The sequence below is a fragment of the Arabidopsis lyrata genome (genome assembly GCF_000004255.2).
Source record: "Arabidopsis lyrata subsp. lyrata unplaced genomic scaffold ARALYscaffold_8, whole genome shotgun sequence".
NCBI lineage: Eukaryota > Viridiplantae > Streptophyta > Magnoliopsida > Brassicales > Brassicaceae > Arabidopsis > Arabidopsis lyrata.
This window is the reverse complement of record NW_003302548.1, coordinates 4,694,906-4,721,311: the sequence shown is the minus strand read 5'-3', so window position 1 is coordinate 4,721,311 and position 26,406 is coordinate 4,694,906. Positions and strand designations below refer to the sequence as shown.

The 26,406-nt window shown below is 32.1% G+C and overlaps 2 protein-coding genes and 1 long non-coding RNA gene across 4 annotated transcripts in view; all 3 read right to left on the bottom strand.

Annotated features, from left to right (window-relative positions):
• The window catches only part of LOC9299762, a 27,755-nt gene extending 18,040 nt beyond the window's left edge, over window positions 1-9,715 (bottom strand). Inside the window, exons 1-3 of one of the 2 annotated variants that reach the window (XR_002330050.1) lie at window positions 9,206-9,715; window positions 8,543-8,638; window positions 8,249-8,305 (exon numbers count right to left, since the gene is read on the bottom strand). This is a non-coding gene — a long non-coding RNA (uncharacterized LOC9299762). Of the gene's footprint in view, window positions 1-8,248; window positions 8,639-9,205 lie in introns of both variants that reach the window. The other variant, XR_002330049.1, reaches the window with a different exon arrangement.
• Window positions 9,716-20,829: 11,114 nt separating this feature from the next.
• On the bottom strand, window positions 20,830-21,258 carry LOC9299760. The gene has a single exon (XM_002863638.2). The coding sequence runs from the start codon at window positions 21,170-21,172 to the stop codon at window positions 20,921-20,923; it is 252 nt and encodes an 83-aa protein (XP_002863684.1). The 5' UTR covers window positions 21,173-21,258; the 3' UTR covers window positions 20,830-20,920.
• A 612-nt stretch (window positions 21,259-21,870) lies between these two features.
• LOC9299759 (F-box/kelch-repeat protein At5g43190) lies at window positions 21,871-23,542 on the bottom strand. The gene has a single exon (XM_021016022.1). It carries the CDS (start codon window positions 23,221-23,223, stop codon window positions 22,012-22,014), a length of 1,212 nt encoding a protein of 403 aa, XP_020871681.1. The 5' UTR covers window positions 23,224-23,542; the 3' UTR covers window positions 21,871-22,011.
• Between the last annotated feature and the right edge of the window lie 2,864 nt (window positions 23,543-26,406).

The following is a 26,406-nucleotide window of genomic DNA, read 5'->3' as shown; positions in this document are numbered from 1 at the left end:
TGCTCCTTGATATCTGACTCCAAGTCCGACCTAGCTTTCTCGGTTTGCATGAAGCGAATGGCCCCTTGGATCAATTCCATCCCGCGTCCCTTAATCTGCTTTCTGGCCGTCGAGGCCGACCTTGCCAACTCAGAATCACGCAACTTGGCTAGCGCCTTGTACTTCGCGTCAAGCTCGATAAGTTGGTTGTTCAGGGTGTCGGCGGTTGATTCGGATTCGTGAAGTCTACCCTGAACACCAGACAGTTCGTCCTGGAGTTTGTAATTCCGGTCATAGTAGTCTTGCAGTTCCCCCTTTACCTGCGCCAACTCTGACGTCAACCTATCGACCTTATCCTCCAGATCGTGCTTAGAGCCAGTTGAAGAGTTGAGGTCAGCCTCAAGAGCTGAGAATTTCTTCTTCCACATGTCAATCTCCTTCTCCCGGCCAAGGACCAACCCTTCGTAATGTTCGATCATGTCGTTAAATTCGCTTTGAGCCTGGCGTTATACATGAACCCGGGATGACGAGTCAGTTCGCAGAATGGCAATACAATATACATAAAAGAAAACGGAACTAACCCGAGATGAATGATAAGCGTGAAGCAAATAGCGTTCACGAATTGCAGGGCGCCATTTGTTGAAATCTGGCAAGATCGAACCCGAACGGGTCTTGAAGCATCGAAAGACGCTGCCTTCTGTCTCCATAGCTGCGAAGAAGGAAGAATTGTAAAAATTGGAATTTTAATAAAGACAAAAAGTTTAAGCATGTGTAAATCACCAAACCTGAAAGCGATTTGACTTGAGGGACAAGAGCAGGCTTCAGCCTCGAGGAAGCATCTCGAGATTCAGAATCTCCACCTTTAGGGGATGTACTCCTAGCAGTCTTTTCGCTGACGGGCTGGGAAGAAGAAGACATGTCAACAGGACGGGGAGGACCCATTGGTTCAGTAGGAGGAGAGGATCGAGGTGAACGGTCAGTCCGAGGCCTTGATTTCTCCCTTCGCGGAGACAAGTCATCACGGGACGACTTGTCCCTCTTCTTACGAACCAAATTTTTAAGTGGTTCGTTGCTAAAATCGTCTCGGGGAGGACGGGGAGAATCACGACGAGGAGTCCGCTCTCTCCGAGGAGACCGCTCTCTCCGAGGAGACCGCTCTCTCCGAGGAGAACGCTCGTCGCGGCGCTCGCGGCGAGGTGTTAGCCTATAAGCAGCAACAGATCTGGCTCCCTCGGAGCTGTTGTCATCAACCAGCAGGGTTCTGCTGTAATCTTTTTTGTCAATGGCGGTCGCAAGAAACGCCTTGTTTTCATCACAAGCCTCTGCTATCGGCTTGGAGAGCTTCTTACGCTGGGCAGCGAGGGCCCGAGCTGACATTCCCTGAGTTGGGGGAGGAGGCGGAAGACGATGAAGTAGATTGGGAGGACTCATCCTGAGTTTCCGGTTAGCCTCGACAAACCGGTCGAGGGTGAAAGAATTCCAAAGGGTTTCCCCTTCAAGGATTGTTTTGAAGAACTTGACAAATTCTTCGGTCGGGAGAGTTGAAGCGATGAAAGCTGCGAAATGAAACAACGAATTCGGTCAGTAAAAAAATAATAATAAACAATAAAGGAATATACGACCTAGTCTCTACCAGGTTTCGCAGACCACTTCGATGGGAGTACATCGGAAAGATTCCCAATCGAAGCGGGAGTTTTCTTAATCAAAAACCAAGGATGGTGCCAGTTCTCATCCTTGTTCGGGAGGTGCGAGATGACGTTTCTATTGGCATTTGGATACGCTGAGAAGTACCCAGTTTTCTTTGATGAACTCCTTACGCTTAGGAGTTCATTCAGCTCGGGGACTCCAATGACGTAGCCGGCCTCCGCCGCAACGGTTATAATCCCGAGGATGGTTCGGAGGAGATTGGGGGTTAATTGAGGTAAAGCGATCTCGAGAGCCGCCAAGAATCGAACTAGGGCTTCAGGAAGGGGGAAGGTCAATCCGCAGCCCTTGAAGTAAATTTCGTAGACGCAAAAATAGCCGGCACGGTGGTTCTCAGGAGATTCCGTAGGGTCAGCTATTTGCGCCTCCGCTATAATTCCAGGAGGAATTTGACAAAGCCCCTTCAATCGCTCAAGGGATTGAAGAGTACAGGTGGATTTGTAATGAGGACTGGCGATGTCGTTAGGACGAGTGCATTCGTCGTTACTAGAACGCCTCTCGTCGTAAGACGGAGATTCAGGTCTTTCAGAATCAGAAGTCATCGAATAAAAATGAAAAATTCAAGATCCGGCGAGGAGAGATTTTTTGTGAAGAAGAAAAGAGAGAGTTTTTTGATTAAAGTACAAAAGAAAAAGAAGAGAGTAATGGTGAAAAGAAGTTACCTCAAGCTAATGATGAAACCGCCTCGGGAGTCGTGTGGGAAGTGGGAAGGTTTTTCCCGTTTTAATAGTAATTAAACGATATACGGTCATAATGATGACAGATGTCACTCAGCTAAAAAAGGCTAGTGCCGAAATTAAAGGAGTGATGAGATTTTCGGCGGGAAATCAGAAAGATTCTCGAGCGCAATCTTTGGCTATTTAAGCATTTAAAGTCCTCCGAATTGGAATAGCACTTCGAAGAACTTGGGGGGCTAATTGTTGGTGTCGGATCCCGCACCAGAAGTACGAGACCAACCAAAGATTGCCACGTAGTCAAGATAATAGGCCCATAAAGAATGAAGCCCATCGGACCCAGGAGTCGAAGGGACGGTCGAAGTGGTTGTCACCACTTCGACCATCCGAAGTGATTACATTGCGACATGAGTTCGATGAAGAAGGCATGGGTAAGATGGTTCAAGGATATTTGGGCCAGAAAGGCGAGGCCCGCGAAGATCAGAGTCAACTCAAATTCAAACGTTGAGCATTAAAGTCGAAGAATCAAAACGGACACATTTAAGAGGAAATAACTGTACTTAATTATTCATTTTAATGACAATTCTCTATGTATAAATATAAAGGCCAATGGCCATGTAAGGGGGGATCTTCCTCTCGAAAGAGAAATAATATAGCAATTTTCGTATCAATTGTCAAGTTCTTACGTATTCATTTTTTTTCCCTCAAGAATAATCTTTCCCACTTAACAAAATACTTGAGTGTGCGAATCCGACATCCACAGTTGGCATTTTACAAAATCCGGAAAATATACAGTCAAATCGGGATATCATTCTACACGGATGGAAAAGTCGGAGACCAATTTAAACTTTTTTGGCCCTAACATCAACCCGTTAAAAGCATATTCTTGGCAAGTACAGTGTCCACCTAAGATACGTCATTTCATATGGCAAATCTTAACGGGATGTGTACCGGTTACGGAAAATTTACGGAAAAGAGGAATTGATTGTGACACGGGATGTGCCAGATGTGGCACATCAGAGGAAACGATCAATCATACACTCTTTCAATGCCACCCGACACGGCAGATTTGGGCGCTTTCACAGATTCCTACGGCTATGGGAATTTTCCCTACAGAATCTAATTTTACGAATTTGGATCACTTATTTTGGAGAATACCTACGGAAGTTGATTCATCAGTCTTCCCATGGATTATTTGGTATATTTGGAAAGCAAGGAACAAAAAGATCTTTGAAAACATAGATACATACCCTTTAGAAGTATTACGATTAGCGGAAAAAGAGGCACGATTGTGGCAGTCCGCTCAAATTGAGCTCCATAATGAAAATTATGGTTCTATGCACTTGGTAGATCGAATTCAAGTGAGGGATGTTTCACTTGAGGCGGAGTATTCGGGATACCGTTGTTTTGTTGATGGATCATGGAAAGAAAGTGATAAGTTCTCCGGTACAGGCTGGTTCTGTACATCGTCAAATGGAGAGCCGGCAACCATGGGAGCTGCGAACCTCCGTAGAAGTCTATCTCCCCTACATGCCGAAGTCGAGGCCCTTCTCTGGGCGATGAAGTGTATGATTAGTGCAGATAATCAAGAGGTAGCGTTCTTTACAGTCTGTTCAGACCTGGTGAAGATGGTGTCTTCTCCAACCGAATGGCCGGCGTTTTCAGTGTATTTGGAGGAATTTCAGAGCGACAATGAGGAGTTTTCATCTTTTTCTTTATCTTTAATTTCTCGTAGGGCTAATGTTAAGGCGGATAATCTGGCACGAAAAGTTCGTACAAAACCGCTTTATATCACTTATGTAAATAACATTCCTTAGGAATGACTCTTTTGAGCTTTAATTAATTTCGGATGACAAAAAAAAAAAAGAAAGAAGTACAATAACTTTATTAAAATTTGAATATTATAATTATTTATACGTTTTACAAAGTTAAACTTTATAATACGTTAAAAATATTTATAATATTTGAACTCTATAAATATTAAAAATATATATATATTATGTGAACTATTTAAAAGCAAAGTTTTAAAATTGACTCGAATTATATGTCTTTTAAATAAAATATTAGTAAAAAGTAAAATAACAAAATGATATTTAATTTCACGAGACGAAGTTATATGGTGGGACGGGTTTCGGTCGATATTAATACGGAAAGGTATACCACGGGTGAAATCCTATAATTAACAATTAAAATACAATTATACAATCTTAAACACATTAAACAAAACAAACAATATAAACAAAAAAATTATAACTTAAAATTTAAAAATTTTAGTTACAAAAATTTATTTATCCCGCGGTGTACCGCGGATCATATCCTATTCTATTCTATATTAACAAAGTCAAATTTTTAAAAACAAATTAACATTTGTAAATTTGCTAATGACATGAGAGATTGGAAAGTTTCCATGATAGTGAGATCTAAAAACTGCCCAAACGAGAACGGGCTGGGAGCTGCTCAATCGAGATTGAGCTCGGAGTTGCCCATGTGTGGTCTAGTGTTGCTTGGTCTAGTGGTGCTTGATCTCATAACAATTATCATAAGTAAATTTTATAGTTAAATAATCCTAATCATCTGTAGGAATTCTTGTTAGTTATTGAGCTATATAGTGGTGAAAATCGTTTTCTAATTATGAATCATAAATGTTTACCAAACTATATAGTGGTAAAAGTAACACAAGACAAAATATTTGCTAAATGTTATTTACTTGTTATGAACCTAAAGTCGTTATATTAGATTGTTAAAATTGTTAAACATGGGTTTTTCTTTTTATCCCATTTTGCTTATCCAGAGATCGTATTATTTTTTACTTCTTAGAGTTGATTTGCATTTTTCTGGGATAGATAGTAAAATTGTAAAAATTGACGACTTAGAAAGTTTTTTTTTATTTTTTATTTGCATAAAACCCATCTATTTATTATATATATCTTATTATATAAAGTACGGTTTGCAAAGTTAATGAATCATAAGATCATGCCACTTGTCAAATATATCGATCTCAGATTTCGACACATGTAAAACAAAAATTCCTTATATTTATTTAGAAAAAATAAAATAAAAGGAAATTATATGTATATCTCTTAAATAAAACAATTTTAAAAAGTAAAGACGACAAATATAAGGAAACCACATATGTATGTTATTAAATAAATATAGAAATTAAAAAATCAATTACTACTTAGTAACTAATATGATCGTGCCACATGTCAAATTTATCAATCTTAGATTTTGACAAGTTTTAAACAAAATTTTCCTTTTATATATTTAAGAAAAAAATTATATGAAAACTATAAGCACATGTCAAATCTATCGATCTTAGATTTTAACACGTGTAAAACAAAAAATTATTTAATTATAAAAATAATTATTAAGGAAATGATACGTATATATCTCATATAAAACAATTCTAAAATCTAAAGAAGATAATTATAAGAAAACTAGATGTATCTTATTAAATAAAAATAGAAATTTAAGAAAACAATTAAAGGAAAATTGTTAAAAATACCCCTTTCGGTGTGCCCCTTTTAGATGTCCATTTTCAAAAATGCCCCTTTTTAAATCTGAAATTTTTATAAAGTTTTATTAGGTTTATAAGGTACTTATGGATTGTAACTACTACTTGAAAACTCGATCCAAGTATTTATAAGGTTTTATAAGGTGTTTTTAAAGGTTTTAAACGTTATTTTAAAGGATTTTTAAGGTTTTTCAAAGGTTTTACAAGATATTTTAAAGGTTTTTTAAAGGTATTTAAAATGCATTTATAAGGTATTTATAAAGTATTTATAAGATTTTAGATACATAGAAATGTAGTTTGTGTATGTTTTAATAATATTACATACATATTTGGGTAAATCTTATATTTTTAAGAGCATTTTTTATAAGGTTTTTTAAAAAGGGTATTTTTGAAAAGTGGCATTGAAAAAATGGCATTTTTGTAAAAGCCCCAAAATTAAAAGGCAACTATACATATATCTTATTATATAAAGCATGATTTTCAAATTTAATAACTCACGAGATCGTGACACGTGTCAAATTTTCCAATCTGAGATTTTAACGTGTCAAATAAATTTTCCTTTTAAAAAGAAAGAAAAAGTAAAAAGATAATTAAAAAATAAATTATAAATTTAAACAGTTTTAAAATGTAAAAAGCTAATTATAAAGAAATTGTACATATATTTCCATAAGAGTTTTTACTACTCAATATCCTTATTTCCCTTAAATCCGTGTATCATTCATTTTGATACCTTCTCAAGAATATATTTTCGTTAGTATTTAAGATATTTTAACTTTCTCTCCAAGATTTTCGAAGATACTAGAGCCAAAAACCCTACCCTCCTTCTACACAATATATTAACGTCATTCTCATATACCATTTTCATCCAGCAATTACCTCTATTCACAGCAAACGTCTCTTTCTTCTCCTTTTGCCAATGTCTTATCTTTTCGTTTCCTTGATTATGTGAAGCCGTTCAAAACGGGTTGGTAAGTGCAAGTCAGTGTCTTGCGTACATAGAAAACATTTACGACCAACCAAGTGATAGATTTTCGTACCTGGAAGACATACACCACAAAATTTGGTGAAACATTCTACATGGATCTAGCTGATATACATGTAAGCTTTTTAAATAAATCCTTCAAAAGCAATTGTTTGTATAACATTGATTTGTATCATTTTTAAAATGAAAATATTTTTTTTTGTAATTTGGCAGGGAACAAAAGAAACTATCAAAGGGGTCTTTGAGATGATTGAGAGAAAGTTATTCCGATCCTAAACCAATGATAATATTAAATCAAACGTCATCAAAAAAATTAAATCTATTTTCTTTTTATTGGACTATTTCAATTTATTTAACTAACTCAAGAATATGTATTAATTGAATTTCATATTAAGCTATTTTAACTTATTACTAACCTTTCTATCTAAAAGAAAACAGATTTTACATGGAATCAAAGAGGAAAAATGTTCTCAAAGAAGGCAAAGAACAATCAAGAGTAGAAGGACAACATTTGTTTCAAATAAGATGGAAAGAAATTCACATTTGAAACTTCTCTTTCGTTTTCTAGAAAGTCCAACATGCGATGAAAATTTAAGGACTTACAAAGGTGTTGTCTACGAGACATACAAGAATGCATGTTTGTATTAAAATATAGCTTCGTTGACAACTAACCTTATTGTTCTTGGTCCAAAAGACATTTGATGTATGAATATAAAGAGCGTACTATCTGCTTCATATCGAACCATCCAGTTTTGAGAAGAACTCACCCTCAAGAAACAGAACTGTAACGACCCGAAAATTCTTAAATAAATTCTGAATTTTAATAAAATAAATATTAAACTTCTAAGAGTCTCAAAATACACAAAGTCTTTGTTTCGGTTGTAGCGCGAGACGTGTTGGTACTTGTTCGTCGGGTTTGTAGTCTCACTGGGCGATTTTTCGCTCACATAAGTTCTGATTCCGTGCAGAGGACATTGAGGAGGAGGAGCGTGTAGCTGACACTTAGAGTCTTTGTTTCGGTTGTAGCGCGAGACTTGGTAGTTCTTTCAGTATTTTAAACCACATTTATTTCTCAGATTTTGGATTTTTACGAAATTTCAGACTTTGTATATTTTGAGACTCTTAGAAGTTTAATATTTATTTTATTAAAATTCAGAATTTATTTAAGAATTTGCGGGTCGTTACAAGAACATTTATCTGTTGTTTCCTTTGTTAAATATCTGTAAATTCTGGAAAAAAAAAAGTTGTGAAAAGAACAAAAAAGACCGTGACTTTGGTCTATATGTAAAAAACACAAATCGAAGAAATGAGATAGGAAGATGCTATCTCTAACCAAAATAGTCAACATTTCGAAATTGTAACTAATTGCAACCAAATGAAGAAATAGAACATTACCAGGAATTTCTGGGCAGATGCATGTTCCTTAGCATTTCGAGCACCAATCGAAAATTTCTATGCTAGTCCTGAAAGAATAAATCTTAGATTTCCATGCTTGCCCAAAACTTGATGAAAGATAAGAAGAAAACGACATGAATTGATCGAAGGTGAAGATTTATCTTCCTAAGTAAAACGTGAAAATAGGATTCACTAACACAATCTCGCCTACTTCACTAATTGCTCGATTATATTGACACACTGAATTTGAAGAAACTCTTAATTGGGGATTTGCTAGGTTGACAACAATATAACCTTGGCTTGAGTGAATTCATCATCATGGATTAGGGCTCTATCACCGGAAGCTACTGATGGGGAAGAACTCGTGGACTCAGCAGCTCTTGCAATCCTCTGTTGTTACCCAAATTGATTAAAACTGATAAGCTAATGAAATTGATCTAATTCTGAAAGCGGAGGTGTGACGGGATTTCCAAAAGACAGCTAAAACCCAGTGCTCTAAAAAGCGGTCTAGGCGGTCGCCTAGGCTCCGACTAGGCGCTAGGCTCTCATGCGACGCCTAGATAACCGCTTTAACCGCCTAAAATTACATAGAACTTGTTTAATGTATTTTTTTAATTTTTAATTAAATTTTATTTATATATATAATTATAAATATTCATATATTGTTTAATATAAATATAAATAAATGATTTATCTAATTTTTGTTTTTTTTTTTTTTTTGACATCTTTGGATCGACAAGGTCCGATCCATAGCCAATCCCTACTACGCGGGGTAACGCGACTTAGTGGAGTCGAACTCCGGTGGGGAAGGCGGAGATCTAATTTTTGTTTATGATTTCATATTTTTAGTTTTTTTTTAAGATATTTTATATATAATATCATACTTATAATGTTTTATGTTATAAACGTCTAAACCGCCTAAAAATCGTCTAAATCCGATTAGGCGTTCTAGCTCACCGATCGAGAGTTCGAAGATTGGAAATCACAGTCTAGAAGGTAGCTACGAACGAGAAAAACCACCTTGAAGATCCTAAGATTTGATGATGATGATCATGAGGATGATGATGAATGATGATCATGATCATGATGAATGACGATGAAGAGAGAAAGAGATAGAGAAGACGATGAAATCAATTTTGATTGATTAGGTTTCGTGAACCATCAAATCCTTACATGTACGATTGTGTCGTACCAACCGAGATAAAGACATATGTAATTTAACCAAGTGACTAAACCGACTAAACCGATTAAAGACTTTTGTCACTAACTAAACGCAATTTTTTTTTTTTTTTGTAACATCTTATATATTAACCTTATGATCGTGAATTACAGAAATCCTCATGGAGGATGTTTGTTAATACATGGGGAACAAAATGATGATATACAAAGGAAACGTTCTGAGCCATGTTGAATTTTGAGAGTTGATCCGCAGCTCTGTTCTGTGTTCTCTTCTCTCCACCCATTGAAACTTACTCTCTTCAAAAAATATTTTGTTTACTTTGTCTTTATAATGTAATCTTATTATTGTCTAATTTATAAAAAAAATCTTAAACAAGCAAACCTACTTACAATATATTTTCTTAATTAAATTGTTATGTTCTTACAGTAAATAATACTGTTGGTTGTGATAATTTTTTTTTTTGAATTTAACACACTATTACAATAATTACAATACCAAAAAATACAACTTTTACTTTAATACAATATTTTGGTACAAAATATACAAATAATACACATGTTTATCCACATAAAAATGTTATCTCTTACTAAACATTTAACAATCACCAAAAACATATAAACAATATTTTATATTATAAATTACACATTATTCAATAACAAATTGATGTTTAATTTCACGGGACATGGTTATATGGTGGGACGAGTTTGGGTCGAGATTATATGGTGGGACGAGTTTAGGTCGGGGTAATATGGTGGGACGGGTTTGGGTGATGATATTAATACGGGACGGTATACCACATGTGAAATCTTGAAATTAACAATTGAATACAATTATACAATCTTAAACACATTTAACAAAACAAACAATATTAACAAAACAATTACAACTTAAAATTTAAACTTTTTAATTAGTTACAAATTATCGATCCGCGATATACCGTGGAGTAAAATCTAGCTTAACTACAAACTAAATACAGTCAATCATAAGATTGTAAACAAAAAAAAATCTAATAAAATATATACAACACAAATAATCAAATTAAAAAAATAATAGAAACAAAAATTAATTTATCCCGTGGTGTACGGCGGGTCATATCCTAGTTGTACATATATTTTTATAAGAGTTTTTGCCATCTAGGAAACAAATTTTTTGTTTTTAAAAGATAATTATAAAAAAAGATTTTAAAATAAAAAAAAAAATAAGAAAATTATACAATCAATTATTAATCCTGAAAAAAGATTGTAAATAGTCACCTTTAAATAAACAAATTGATTGTCTCATATTTTCTCATCAAGCAAACTAATTTCTTAACGTGTTATATCATATCAATTATAAGAAAAAAATATTTTGAATCACGATGTTTTTTTAACAAAGAGTATGTGATATTCAGATCTAATGAATATATGGCAATTGAGGCAAATCATATATATATATGAAAAGAGGCTATTTTTCTCTATCTGCTTGCCACGTCAGCTCCTATATGACTGCCACGTGTACTTGGAAAAAAAAAAACAAGATATCGACATAAAAAAATGCTTTAAATTGGATATATTAGCATTTATTTCATGTGTTGTGTTTTGATGATTACGCTCCCTCTTCCATTTTACTACGTGAGCGACTAAGCGTTATACTTAGCTTGAAAACGCAGAATTAAAATCATTGTTTCGTCTCCCTTCTTAGTTCTTTCTCTTCAGATTCAAAACAAGTGCTCGTGGTATGTTCTTGGCCTCTGCCTTCACCCTTCACTTACTTGGGGTTTTTACAAATGGAAGCCGTATATAAATGGAGCAATGAGAGATACGATTTGGAGCCATGATGAATCATCACTGTCGAGGTAGAGATGGAGATAACACAAGCGTGAATAGTTTGATCTGCGAATTCACGCATCAACTGGTCGAGATTCAGATTGTTTTCTTAATGTTGATATGTTAACAATCATTAACTGAACTCTTAGATTCAGCTCTTTGTTTTGCAGCCATTAGAATAATTGAAAGTATATTCAGTTCATAGCCACAACTTGAGATATGTTAGTAAATCTTCTTCTCTTATTATCCTCTATATTCTGAGCATATAACATAATGATGGGAAAAGACACTCCCAAGAACGTCTATGATTCCTTCAATTTCCTTCTATTCCATATGTCACATGGTGAACAATGTTTGATCCCTTTCTAAATGCGTTTAATTGTTTTTTCTTTCATTTTTAAAGTCTGGAAAACTAGATCATTGTACAATAAGTTGGACACGAGCTTTCGATGCATTGTAGCTAACAATTTTTTCTTCTGTTCATTTTTCTCGTGTGATCATCAACATTACATGAGGAAGTTTACGGAGATTGTATGGAGATCGAAACAGATATGGAAGATGATATTTGAGTAAGAGTCGTTGGAGATGACTAATAAAGCGTAGTATTTTTTTTTGTCGTCAGTAGCCTCTTACAACGTCATTTCCTATGGGGATCTCAATGGTTAAAGTAAAAAAAAACAGGGCTTTCGGATCTTTTAGGATATACACTGTTTTCCATGTCCGCGCTGTTAGAAGTTAAGCAAAAGAGATGTTAGTAGATATGGAGAGAGTAATTTAGAGGGAACTTGAAAAACAATGTCATGTTTTAAAATTATCTCTCGCCTTTTTATAAGAAAGAATAAAATTGCCTTGGGAAATTTGTTTAAACGTTATAAAATGGGAAGACGAAAAAAAAGGAAAATGAAAGAGGAGAAACATGAAAGTGTGTTGGAGGGAGAAGGAAGAGATAAAGAGTAAAGGAGAATTGCTGGAAAAAATATAGTTCATTGTATCTTTCGATATAGTTAGACTTTGTGCGGCCTTGAGCATTTGAAAATGCAAAAAAAGAGGAGTTGTTACCATTTCGTCTTTTCAGCTTTTATGTGTAGCTGAATCATGTTGATGTAGTAAATTGTATTATCCATTTTGGTTACTTTGCTTACCCAAAAACAAGATTGTGCTGTTTAATCGTATTCTTATATGGATTGATGTGGATGATGGTCACGTAGTTACCCTGACGATTTCTAAGCCTTAATTAACTATGAAATTTTCTGTTTGTATAGGTTTGATATCAACTTCATCTTCTAAGAATCGTTATTCATGCTTTAGATTTGTTCCTTTACACTGTTTTTCTCCATTGATACTATTTGTAGTGTTTTCCCTTGAATCAGTCTTTTGTACATACGGGTGACGGGTCGACATTAAAATACTCTCTGATTTTATGGTTAGAAGGTTAATGAGCAGAGTAACATTGACTGAAGAGAATTATACAATTTTCTTGCAAGATAATGACAATGCAAATTAACTATACTAGATTTATTCGTCCGCGCGTTGCGCGGGATATCAAATTAAAACTGACCGTAAAAGAAAATGTTAAAAATAATGATATTTGTTTTACAAAATAATATACAACATATAAAATAATAGAGAATATTTGGTAGGTACCAAGTAATAACAAAAGTTATATAAGATGAATCGTTCTTAGTAGCCATCTATGAACTTTTAAGTTTTATTATCCTATACTATTATTTGGGGAGTACACTTTATAAGATACCCTTAACTAACCTTCCCTTTTGTAAGAATTTACTTAAGAAGGCCATTACAAAAATCTTCTTTTAGAACAAATTTCATTCAATTTATTAATGATAAACAAGTAAAATACTAATTTATGTCATTTAATTAATTTAATTAAATTATAAAACGAAAATCAGTTATTTTTTTTTTTAAATGACCAATCAAAATGGACATATAAGATTTGATATCTAACTTACATATTAATTTGTTATTAATCATTAAACTTCACCTCTCAACTTTATATGATTATATTAATATGAAACAAATAAATCATCATATCATCTACATAATAAAAAAAAAAGTAAATTTTTTTCTGCATATGCCAAAATTTGAATTTTTAAAAACGTGTTCAATCTATAAAGGAAACAATTAAACGGGTCAAAAATTAAGACTTGAGTAATATATTTTTTTTACACAAAAATAAAGTCAACAAAAATTTCAACTGAATAACGGGTCAGAATTTGAATATTATATTCGATTTCATACATTTATTTTTTTGAAATGTATAATTATATATACTACAGTAAAAATTTAAATATTTTAGTTTTCAACTTAAAATAATTTTTACTTGATATTTTTAGAGTATATCATCAATACTTAATAGTTCAAAAAGTTAAAAATTATAAATACTCTAATTTGATTATTTTTAAAAATATTTATAATAGGTAGCGGATTAAATATAATATATTATATGATAAAATGAGTTTTGATCCTTATAACTATTTGAATAGTTATATTTAATTTCATATAATTTTTTTTTTGAAATTCATAATTTTATAAACTACAAAAAAGAATTAAAGATTTTAATTTGGAATATTTAAAAATAGTGTAGAACATTTAAATATGGTTTGACACCTCTAAATATTTGAAAATTTGATTCCAACAAGAAATTTTAGATTAATGAATAATAGATTGTGCACGCAATATTTTAAAATGAAATATTGAGATTCTAAAATAAAAATATAGACTCCACGCACGGGTTGATTTTGGTATTATTATATACTAAATATATGTTTATAACATATTCGATTATGCGAATAATTGGTAAATTCCGTAATTATAAATCTCAAAAAAATTCTGTAATTAAATTAGCTCAAACAAATCTCTATTTCAACAACCAAAGAATTATGAATTGAAAAAAAAATGTCTAAATTAATTCAAAATAATACCTAATTTTCTTAATTAATTCAAAATAATCTATGTTTTATATGCGATTTATTTATGATATTTTAATTTTTGATCTAATTGAAATATATGCAATCCTATTTTGTGGTTGTTAACATAAATTAACTCATTGTTCAAAAAATATTACTTTTTAAAAAATAAAATTATTTTCCGTTTTCATATCTTAAAAAAAAAATTATCCATTATTGAGTATTATAGATTATTAACACTTTTTGAGATAATTTATTTGGTTTGAAATTTCTGAAAATCTAATTATGCTGGTCAAGCTTTAATCCATTACTCACATATGTAAATACTGAGGTATGCTTTAAATTAAAATCAGAATTCAAATCTAATGGATATTCAACCCAAATGTTGAATTCGAGGATGAAGTAATTGTTTGTGTGTGTGCGCGTTTGTGTAGATATTCAAAAATAAGAATTTGAGGATGATGAAATCATTATTAGAATCCTTCCAAGATAAGCTAAACAACATACACTTATGAGATGTATTATATAGAATATGGACTGTTGGTTACAATATGTGCAAACTTTGGATGTCTCCATGAATATGTACTTAAAATTGAAATACAAATAAGTCAAACAACAATTTAATACTATAAATTAACACAAGTAGCACCATCATCTGTTTACCTATATCTATATCTATAAATACATCTTGATGTTTCCCAGTATGAGAATCAAATCAAATATAGTATGAAATAATTATAAAAGAAAGAGAGAAAAACTAATAAATCGATCATCGATGGGGAAAATGATTATGTTTATAGTCTTTATGGCAGTTTTCTTGCTAATCTTACTCATTTGGCTAATTCATTTTCTCTACAACAAAACTAAGAAAGATGGCGGCAAGATAAGAACCAGTTGCCACCCCTTCGGCTATGACGACGGCGTCTGATGTCAACAACAACTTTTGTGTATCTTTATCGAAGGCACCATTAAACTCTACTCTCTTTGTGGAAACCAAATTATCCAGATTCTTATTTGTATGTAATCTATGTAAAATTTGAAAATATTTAATGAAGCTATATATATCATTATTTCAAAAAAAAAATACAGAACTAATTTAGCAAATGATCATGATTTCAAAAAATTATACAATCCCATAAACATTCACTGTCTGAAGGTCAAACTCGATCGCTCTAAGGACTAATTAAGTTCGAACGAATGATTTTTCTCCCATATTAATTTACCCAACACATCATACATACCGGAAATCTACTCGGAATGTCTATTTAACAAGAAAAGTTACGAGAGAATCAATGATTACAAGAAAACAGTTACTATAGTTTAGCTTATTATAATATCAACGCAATCTAGTTGATGTTAAAAACTAATAAAACTTCATGTAAAAATTGATGATGGTTGACCATTTAACATTGAAATTCTATCATTTCGAAGAAATTGTCACTCTTTCAAATGATACCCTTCGTTGGAGTGTGTGTATTTAACTATATCATCTATAAGGTTATAAAAACACGACTTGTACTGATTGATTGTGATCCAGGAAAGACTTGGATCACTTGATTACTGACTATATATATATGTTTTTTTCGAAAAAATATTTAAAATCTCTACAAAAACATATAAAATAAAACAAACATTAGTAAAAACTTTTTATGAAAATATATTTTGTATCTACATATTAACAAGAAACATATATATACTAGGTAATAATACGAGACCTGACCAACATAATTTTCCGTTTAGTAACCTTTATAAAATAAAAATTCTAAAATTGCATTCTCCATTTGGCCTTGAATAAAAGCCAAAGGTAACGACTACATTAATATCCGAATATTCCGTTTGAAATTCAATGGTTAACAAGATGACTTTTAAATATTAAGCCAACGAGACTTTCATTTAAGGGTTATCAATCTCTCTATATATACATCTTGTTGTTTCCTTATCTGAGGAGTTGAAAAAAAACAAAATAACAATTAAGAAGAATTAACAGAAATAAGTAAATCCAATGAGTCCTGTGGCGATTCTGTTCATAGTGTTTGGAGCATTTCTCTTGTTTTTGTTTATCCTATGGCTCATTCACTTTCTCTACCACAAAGCTAAGAAGGATGGCAAGGAAAGCATCGCCTGTCTCGGCAGCGGTTACGGTGGCGATTTTGGCCAAAATATGATAATATGCACAAAATAGCCAAATTTTTGAGGATAATTAAGAAAATAGCCATAAGCTACAGTAACTTGTCTGTATGATGTCGGAAAGCTAGCTAGTACTTCCACCAAGGAAATTTGATTGAAAGTCTCTTATTATGAGTTAACCGCTTACTTCAGAATATCCTTTTTCTAATGAGTTCAATATATCAAAAATGAATAATGGAATATATGAACAGTGTTTTCTCGACTTCTTGACTTGTATGGATACCATTGTTTAACAATTGGTTTATAACAGATATATTGTAAGATTTGATGCATGGCCGTATAAAATCACATAATTTAGTTTGATATCTTATTTTTCAATAGATAACCGATAACTTATATATATATATATAGAGCCGGCGCGAACATTTGAAAGGCCACAAGCGGGGAAAAAAATTTTGGGCTGGTTTTTTGACAGAAAAAATTAATAATGCATTTTGGCAGTTTCAAGGGTTCGAACCCAGAAAAGATGAGAGAGCATCCTTGTACCTATACCACTAGACTAAAGCCGATTTTGGAAATTGGGGGCCAAAACTTTTATATAAAATAATCGGCCGCAAGTATGGGTTTCATTAGCCTGTCCCAAGGGCCGGCTCTATATATATATATATATAGTGAAAATATTGTATAAATAATATATTTGTAATACCAATTCCATTCATGTGAAGTTTGTATACCACAAATTAGAAAATTATTTATTTTAGTTTACTTTTATGTTTTTATAATCGATATATAGTCAAACCATTAGAATATTCTAAAAGTTGTATATTTTTAAACAAGAGATTTACAACCCAAAGACCGAGAAAAGCAGAATGGTTAAATCACAATTCTCAACTATAGCTTAATTGACACATTTGATCAAATCTAAATTCCCTTACTAATTATACTAATTAAAAATAAAAGTCACCGAAACAACTTGCAAATACAAAGTCTCAAAAATGGCTCACCTCCAAACAAAAAAAACTTATTGTATATAATAAGAACACATATCTATAAAGAGCTAGAGAAATCAAAATCATAATCTAGATATCAAGTAAAACAAAACCAATGACTCCTTTGAAGATTGTGGACATAGTGATTGGGGTAATATTCTTGATAATATTCATCTTATGTCTCTTCTACTTTCGTTACCGAAAGAATCAGAACGACAGCCGGAAAGAGAGCACTACCGGTGGCTGCTGCTGAAGCGTCGAGGCGGCTACCCCCGCACGACTTGTCACTTTAACCGTTTCTTTAAAAGTTTTTTTTGTGATTTATATGTATTTGTTTTGAAATATGAAAGATGTTATAATTTGGGTTTGTGTGTGTTCAAGTTGTAGATACGAAACAAACATATATATCCATGAAACAATTTTTTTTATTATTGTTTAATTTATTTTATTAAGAGGAGAGAAAACTCTCACATTATATATATAGATTTAAAATCCTCAATTTTAAACTTGAGGAAAAATCACGTTTCAAGATGTAACAGACAATAACTAAAATAAGTTTTCCTAAAACATCAAATTGTTAAAATGCAGAGATAAGTTTAAAGAATGCAAAAATTTTTTGTTTTTAAATGGCGTGTAAAATAGAGATTGTCGAACTTCTTACATGTTCAAAGTTATATGCATATAGAATTTGGAATCAAAGAACTACAAACTCTTTGGTTTTTCAAATGCACCAATATAGTTGATTTCTTTTAAGAAAAATTCCAAGTTATAATTACATTTATACTCCTGTATTATCTAAATTGTTATACAAGTGCTACATTTAGCGATATTTAAAATAAAGTATTCTAGAAAATGATTTTAAAATACTAAAAATTTTAAACCCGCGCATAGCGCGGGTACTCAGCTAGTTAATAATAATGAACGGTGATAGACATAGACTAGAGTTATTGTCGGAGAGGCTTGGTCCAATGTCGGAGAAGATAAAGAAGGTGGAGTAATAAGAGAAGTTGGGAAAAGAGATAAGAGACGGTAACAAATATTGTTGAAGGTGGTGAGTCGGAATTAGTGAGATTCGGTAGTGTTGGTGGTGGTGATTGTGATAGTAGTGAGATTTAGTTGTGGTGGTGGGTCAGAGTAGTGAGACTCGGTGGTGATGCCCGACAAATGCGAGAAATGTAGATAGGGAAAAAATAAATAAAGATTTGATGGTGAAGAAATCCGACGAGAGGGAGAGAAGAAGAAAAATACAGGAGTTCGAACAAAAATAAGAGAAATCTAATGAGAGAAACATAGAGATTTGAAAATTAGAAAGAAGAGAAAACAAAGAAATTAATAATATGAGACAAAAAAGACAAAAGCCATGTGGTAAATAGATAATATTTAGTCTGACGTTATTTTTTTAATTCATTTAGTCTTAAGTTATTTAATGTATATCATCTAATTCCTTATAAGTTTTTCTCTTTCTGTTGAGTATATTTCATATTATCAAGTAAAGTTACATGACATGGATATAAACGGTCTCATATTTTCTCTTTTTTTTATTGTCACAATTTTATTATGACGTCAAACCTTTCTAAACAAAATCATATATTTACGTATCTCATATTATATGTTTACATATTATACATATATCGTTCATATATTTACGTAACTATATAGTTTTATCTTTTCTTATTGTCATAGTTTTGTTTCCATCTTGTCCACATTGAAATTATAAGATGTAACACACTCTTCCGATGGATGTAAATAACTTATTAAAATTCAATAATACAACATATGAATATTTATAACTTCATAACTTATAATAAGCAAAAAATTATATAATTTATAAATAGGCCAACATTTATATTAGATGATTTAATAATTAGTATAACATAAGTACAAATAGTGTTTTATATTACGCATTATGCTAATAAATCTATATTTAGAAATAATTATGCTGCATTTTCTAAAATATATGTGTTTATAGAATTTTAATTAAGCTTACAAAAATAGAATAAAAATATTAAGAATGATAATCTCTACCAGCAACCCGTACAACGCACGGATCCATATCTAGTCTTATATAAAACAATTTTTTAAAAGTAAAGAAGATAATTATAAGAAAACTATATATATCTTATTAAGTAAAAATAGAAATTAAAAAAATCATTTACTAATTCTAATTTAAAGCTACTAATTCTAAAAGAAAATGATTACTTTTTCCTTAAAAATTAAAAAGGATTTAAGAAATTATACAATCTTATTATATAATATAATAATTAAAACAAAAAAAATTATTTATTTATAAAAATAATTATTAAGGAAATGATACGTATATATCTCATATAAAATAATTCTAAAATCTAAAGAAGATAATTATAAGAAAACTAGATGTATCTTATTAAATAGAAATAGAAATTTAAGAAAAAAATATAAGGAAATTATACATATATCTTATATGAAAACAATTTTTAAAAATAAAGAAGATAATTATAAGAAAACTATATGTATCTTATTAAGTAAAAATAGAAATTAAAATATTAGACATTGTAAATAAGATGACGGTTTGACTGGTGGTGTATATATAAAATATCTTCTGAAGAAATTGTGGAATCATATTTTAGGCGAACTGCAAAACCATGTGTTTTGAGATCTGAAAATAATAATTTTTTTTGTTTTTTTTTGTCAAAAATTTGGCAATAGTAATAATGATGAATAGTTGAATACCTTGGCAAAATTTTTGGTGATTGGTAATTTAAATTTATTTTATTATTATAATAAATGTACCAACAAATTTAAAATATAGATATGGATATAAGTGTATTAAGGCAAAAGATGAATATATACACAAATCTTCTGTCTAATTAAAAATTTAGCTTCTTATTTTATAAATATATTTTCTAATCTAGTATATATATATATATATATATAGAATACATGACTGGTTGATCCAAAAGTAGATCCGATTCACAGATCCAATTCATGTTTTCCTCAAAACTCTACTTAATTTGACAACGAACGAAAGGGTAAATTTTCTGACCAAATTAAATCAGAAGAATTTTCATCAACCTTTTACCTAAAAGCTTAAGAAAGCATTCAGCATTTTATTTAATAAATGCACTTGTTAATGGGTTTCATTTTTGGTTTTGCTTTAGGCAGCCAAACATAACGGGCCGGCCTTGAGCGTCGGATAACCACAACCATCTTCGTCTTCTGTAAAAGCATAATTCAATAAATCTTCCTAAAGCTAATAACCAAGGGTATGGCGATGAATGAGAAGTAGTTGGTTATGATAAAAGCATATACTAGATATTCATATATATATATATATATATATATGTATTGATCTTTTTCGTTTGTTGTATGTATTTGACATTGAATTTGACTTTGAGAATTTTTATTACCATTTTATTTTCCTGCACATCATGTTTCTGAATTTCAAACGAGATTAAAAATGGTTAATTTTTTTCCTTTTCACATTCTTGTTCTTGTACCATTCTTTTTCACATTTTTATCCTTACCTTTTGGCATATTTCTTTTTGTCTTTCATTAGATCAAAGCGATAAGAAACTGATATGGTGAAACTGTAAAATTTACATTTCACCAATAACGATTTACATTATAGAAAGAAGAAAAAAAAAAGGAAAACAAAATCTAAATAATTAGGTAATAGGATGAATGCTGGGAGAATTTTCACCACGGCGACAATTTCGACAACGTCGACAAATTCCTACAATAGAAAAGACAAAGAAAACGAAAAGCATCATCACAGGAACCATCCATGCCTTGAACCATGGAGGATCTTTTGGGAAGATCAATGCAGCTTCTTCATCTTCTTTAAGTTGGTGTCGTGTCAAAGATTTGATGTGTATTATATTGATTTTCATAAACAACCACCAAATTTTTCTTCTCATCTCCTGAGTTTCCTTCTCTTAGGAGATGAGAAGAATGACAAGACAGTGAAAACTTGTTATTCCCACAACATTTGTTTAATGATATCTTGTGTTTTGTTTAAAGGTTTATTTTTAGTGTTTTTGCTATATTTTCTCTAGATTTTTGGAACATTTGCTATTTTTGGATGGTTTGGATAATTTGATCATGATGTGAAATACGAAATAGAATAGCCAAGCAATAGGCTCTTGTAATGTCTTCATCTTTCTAGATCTTTTCCGTCATAAACTCATGCATTTAAAGTTTTACGTAACTCTTAAAAAAAGGCAAGTAAATGTGTCGGCATGCCTAAAATTTCATTGGTAAGCAAAGTTAGTAGAGTTAGGGAGAGAGACATTCTAGACTTTTGTTTACTTTATGGTAATATCATTACCGAGTTCTTTAATGACAACATAAAAAAAATAACCATCTACAACATACAGTATATAAGAGGTACTCGAGGTTTTGAGAGACAATCAGTTCAAAGTAAACAAAAATGTGTTAGTTTGAACAAAAACTCTCAGTCGCAGTCGCAGTCGTAGGCCTCCTGCGACTGCCAAACGAACAGCACCGTGAAAGACCCGTCGAAAATGTCAAGATCAATCGAAAGATGATGATACCGAAAATTTAACCCTAATACAAATGCTAATTATTATGGTTTCACTTATAAAATACACATGGATAATAACCAATATTACCAATCTTTTATTTCACAAAGAGATACCAACGAAACCATTGATAGAAGACACAAAAAAAATGGAGATTTGAACACAAACAATAACAAATACTGTAACAAAAATAAAGAAGACAAATATCATATAAACTAAACAGAAGCAGACAAGCTTGGTACAAAAGAGAACCAACGAAACCCACAACTCCATTTCTCCGGCAACGAAGGACACTTAGGAACCCAATGCCATGTCCTCCTCCCAACATGAAAAAAGAGAATCTCAGGCCAATTGTAACAACACACACAGATCATCTCCTTATGCCACAAACAATACACATGCTCGTAGTTATGGTAACACACCGAAGTAAACTTCCTACAAACAATGTCCGGTAATGTTTCTACTTCGATCCAACTCTCTGTTTCTTCTTTAAATTCCCAAATCTTGATACTCCTACAAATCCCATTGCTTCCAATTCCTCCTACCATGTAAAGTATATTCTTTACTGGATCACTTACTAATCTAGCAAACGTGATCAAATTATCCGCCGGAAAAAAACCGTCTCCGGTGGCTGTTGTCCATTTTCCGTCGTTGAGATCAACGCTCACGATTAGAAAAGGCTCGGATCTAGCGAAATAGAGAGACCCATTGTAAAAGACTCCATCTTGATTAAACCCACGAGGTAAAACTTGATCAACGCCGCCGAATTTTCTCCAAGAGCGGTCACCGGAATCGTAGAGACAAACGGATCTTGAAGAAGCGGCGGAGGAAGATGAACAAAGAGTGAAGATTTTGTAACCTTCAGGGGAGGTAAGAAGAGAGAGTAGCTCAAAGTGAAAAGGGTAACACGGTAATTTGATAGATCTTGAGGATCTTGTTAAGGGATTGAAGATTGAGAGAGAAGAAACAGAGGAAGGAGAGATGGAGAAACAGAGGAGGCCGTTGGAAGAAGAGAGGAGAGAGGAGGCGTTTGTTAGTGAGAGGGAACGAGGGAGTGGTAACGTGCACCAGGAGATGAGATTAGGGTTAAAGAGAGGGAAGGAGTTGAAAGATTGAGGATGAGAGAGGAGGAGGAAAGAAGGAAGAGAGAAAGAATGGTCGGAGATGAAAGATGGAGAGAGGATTAGAGATCGGAGATGGCGTGAGATTGATCGGAGAGTGAGGAGAGTTTTGAATGGGAGGAGAGAGAGGATGTGTTCGAGGAGGTGATTTGGTAAGTTAGACCAGATGGTTGGATCCATGTTGGTCGGAGAAGATAGAGTGGTGGGGGAAGATTCGGGTGACCAGTAGAGGAAAGTGGAGGCGGTGGTGGTGGTGGTTGTGGTGATGGTAATGGGTTTTTTGCCGTGAGTTCTGAGGCGGAACATGGTGGTGAGATTTTGGAGTAAGAGAAGATTGAACCAAATTTTAGTTGCTTTACTTGAAGAAGACGAGAGAAGAGAAGAAGAAGAAGACTCTACGTTTGCGTCTAGACCGGTTCACATTTGGGATGTGGACAAAATAATACGTAAACCGGACCCTTATTTATATTATAAAAGGGTTTTCATTTTTATTTTCTTAAAATTCGCTTTTTCTTGGTCAAACACAGAATTAAATTTTCTTTTTTTAAAACAGTGACATTTCTTTTTGAAAGAAAAATCAAATCGAAATTAATTCGAAACCAGAATTAGTGTAAAATCAAATTAAACCGGATAAATCAAAACAAATTTTTATAAGTTTCAGTTTTAATAAATACTTTAATAATTTGGTTAAAATGATTTAGTTATATATTTACAATGACAAAGAATATAATATAATTGAACCAAAATCCTAGCTTGGTTATGCATTTCTTAAAAGCTTACTGAATGGTACAACCACCAAAAACTTTGGATAATATGTGTTTTATATGTATTAAAACAAATAAACTACTTATTCATAAAAAAAATTATATCAAAAATCAAATCAGACAAAAGTAAGCATAGGCATTCGGATTTTGGATCGGTTTTCGGTTTGGATCAGATTCGGTTCGGATAATTCGGATAGGGGAATTTATTATCCGTTCGGATTTTGTGACTATTCGATTCGGTTTTAAAAATAGATTTTTCGGATCGGTTTAAAATCGGTTTTCGGATGACTTTATGCCCAGGCCTGGACAAAAACTTTCAGTTATGTATTATTTGAAACCGAATAAACAAAACTGGAAACTTAAATGACGACGGTGCTCAAATTCACGTATTGGGCAGTACAACTACCAAACCAAGTAGTAGTTGACTTATTCCCAAGTATCATAAAATCAAGTGGGCGAATATTATACAATTACACATATATGCACATTTGATTTATAATCAAAGTCAGATCAACGTCGTCGGACGACCAACACCTAATTAATTATTGAGAAAAATGAATAGTTGATTACGAAGATGAGATTAATCTTAGTACCACTTTTTGACTTTAGGATTTAATATGGTTCTATCTTTTACAAAAGTTATATTTCGATTGGTAATGATGTAACAGTCATAATAAATGAGTAGGACCCGTGGGATAAGATCTTACCCGCTCGTCTACTCTCATGTTGGCACCGACGCTACGCATGTTTATTATAACCCTGGTTCAAAAAATTTCCGCAGAATTGCGATTACTTCCCGCTTTAATCTCTAGGTCCTTCTATCCACCTCGATTAATGAGTCTTTAAAAAAATTAGTTATCCGATTACTCTCCGTCTAATTTTACATATCCCGATTATTTTTAGATTGCAAGTATAAAACAATTTTTTTTGTTATTCAAACATTTGAATTGGGAGTTTATGATGTTTTAAATAACTTTATGTTCAAATTTTAATAAAAATCAGAAAATCTTTAATAGAAAAAATTGTCTTAAAAATACATTTTTATGTGTTTAGTGCAATTTTGAAAACAATAATGGACTATTATGTCTTTAAAATTTTAAATTAACCCAAAAACTAATCTCCGATTAATCTCTGATTTTAATTGATTTTCTGATTAATCGCTAGAGTCCCTACCGAACGTCCGACTAGCGTCTAGCGATTTTGCGAACAAGGATTATAACTCACTCAAATCCAAAACAATTTTTTTTTTCTTTTTGTGTTTTTGATAATTTTGGATTATTTCAAATCAACATCGAATTGGCGGTACATGATTAGGACATAATCAAATCAACTTGAATCGTCTGACTAGTTTTAAAGATTTTCGGCCGAAATCAAATCATATCGATATAACACAGTCTGTCTCTACCCTTGTTTTCCAACATAAATATAAGTTCCTAATGGAAATTGAGGGAAAACAAGTTTAAGTTTTGTTCCATGCCCAACTACCACTAGACTATAAACATGTTCGGCTATTTTTATTTTTAGGTCATGTGAGATCATGGTTATTTAAAGCTTTCGTTTTCTTCATTGTTCAATAGCTTTTGAAATATATAAAACACAGATTCCTCTAAACTTTCTGCAATATTCGTATGCGTATATACCGGATACCGTTGAAAAAGAAGCAGGGTCTCAAATGTGCCACTATCGACCTAGCTATATACAACATGAACCACATGCAAGTACGATAGTCTTTCTTATAAGAGACCACATGAGTTTACACGTGGGTTATATACTTATAATAATACTTTAAGTAATTACTTCTTTGAAATACGTGTGTAAAACGGTCCATTACATATTGTCTCTATGCAAGGTGCATTAGCTCCTTCCGTTTGGTTGATTCTTGAACTCACAACTGATGCAGTCTCTCTTTTGTGTATCGTAGGTGTCCACGTACTACAATATGATTCATATTGACATATGTACAAAATTATTCTATCATTATTTTTTTGTCAATTAGGTAGGGATGGACGTACGGTTTTTCGGTTTGGTTACGGTTCGGTTTTTACGGTTTTACGGTTGTTTGGCTTTAAGAAAATTGAAACCATATAAAAATCATATGTATCTCGGTTCGTTTTGGTTTCGGTTTGGTTCCGGTTTTGAAGGTTATTCTATGTTTTTACAAAAAATAAATATAAGTTTAATACATAAATAAAAGTAAATATAGAATAGAAAATAATATATCAATAATTATAAATTACTATTAAAAGTAAATATTTTTGGGTTAGTTTGGATCAAAAATTCAAGGATTTTAGTTTTTTTTTTCTTTTTGACTTTAAATCTCTATTTTGCCAGTTAAAATCGAACAAAATTTCTGTTTGGTTTTCACCATGAACAAAAAATTTGATTTTAAGAATTTTTTGTATATTTTAGTAATAAACTCTATAAATTTTAATTATATTTCAGAATTTTGATTTCGTAGAGAAAATGTTGGTATTGTAAAAAAGAGAACCTATTTTATTGAAACTAATCGGTTTGGAGGTTCCGAACCCAACCAAACCGGTAATCCAATCAAATTTAAATTTTCAAAGATAAACCGAAGTCAAACCAAATATACTTAACTTGGTTCGGTTCAATTTGGTTTTGCAAGTCAAATTAGGGGGTGTTATTGGTTTGTGATTTAAATAGAGTTTTAATGACTTTAATTGTTGTGTAGATCTGTTTCTATCAATCAAGTTTTGTAACTCTC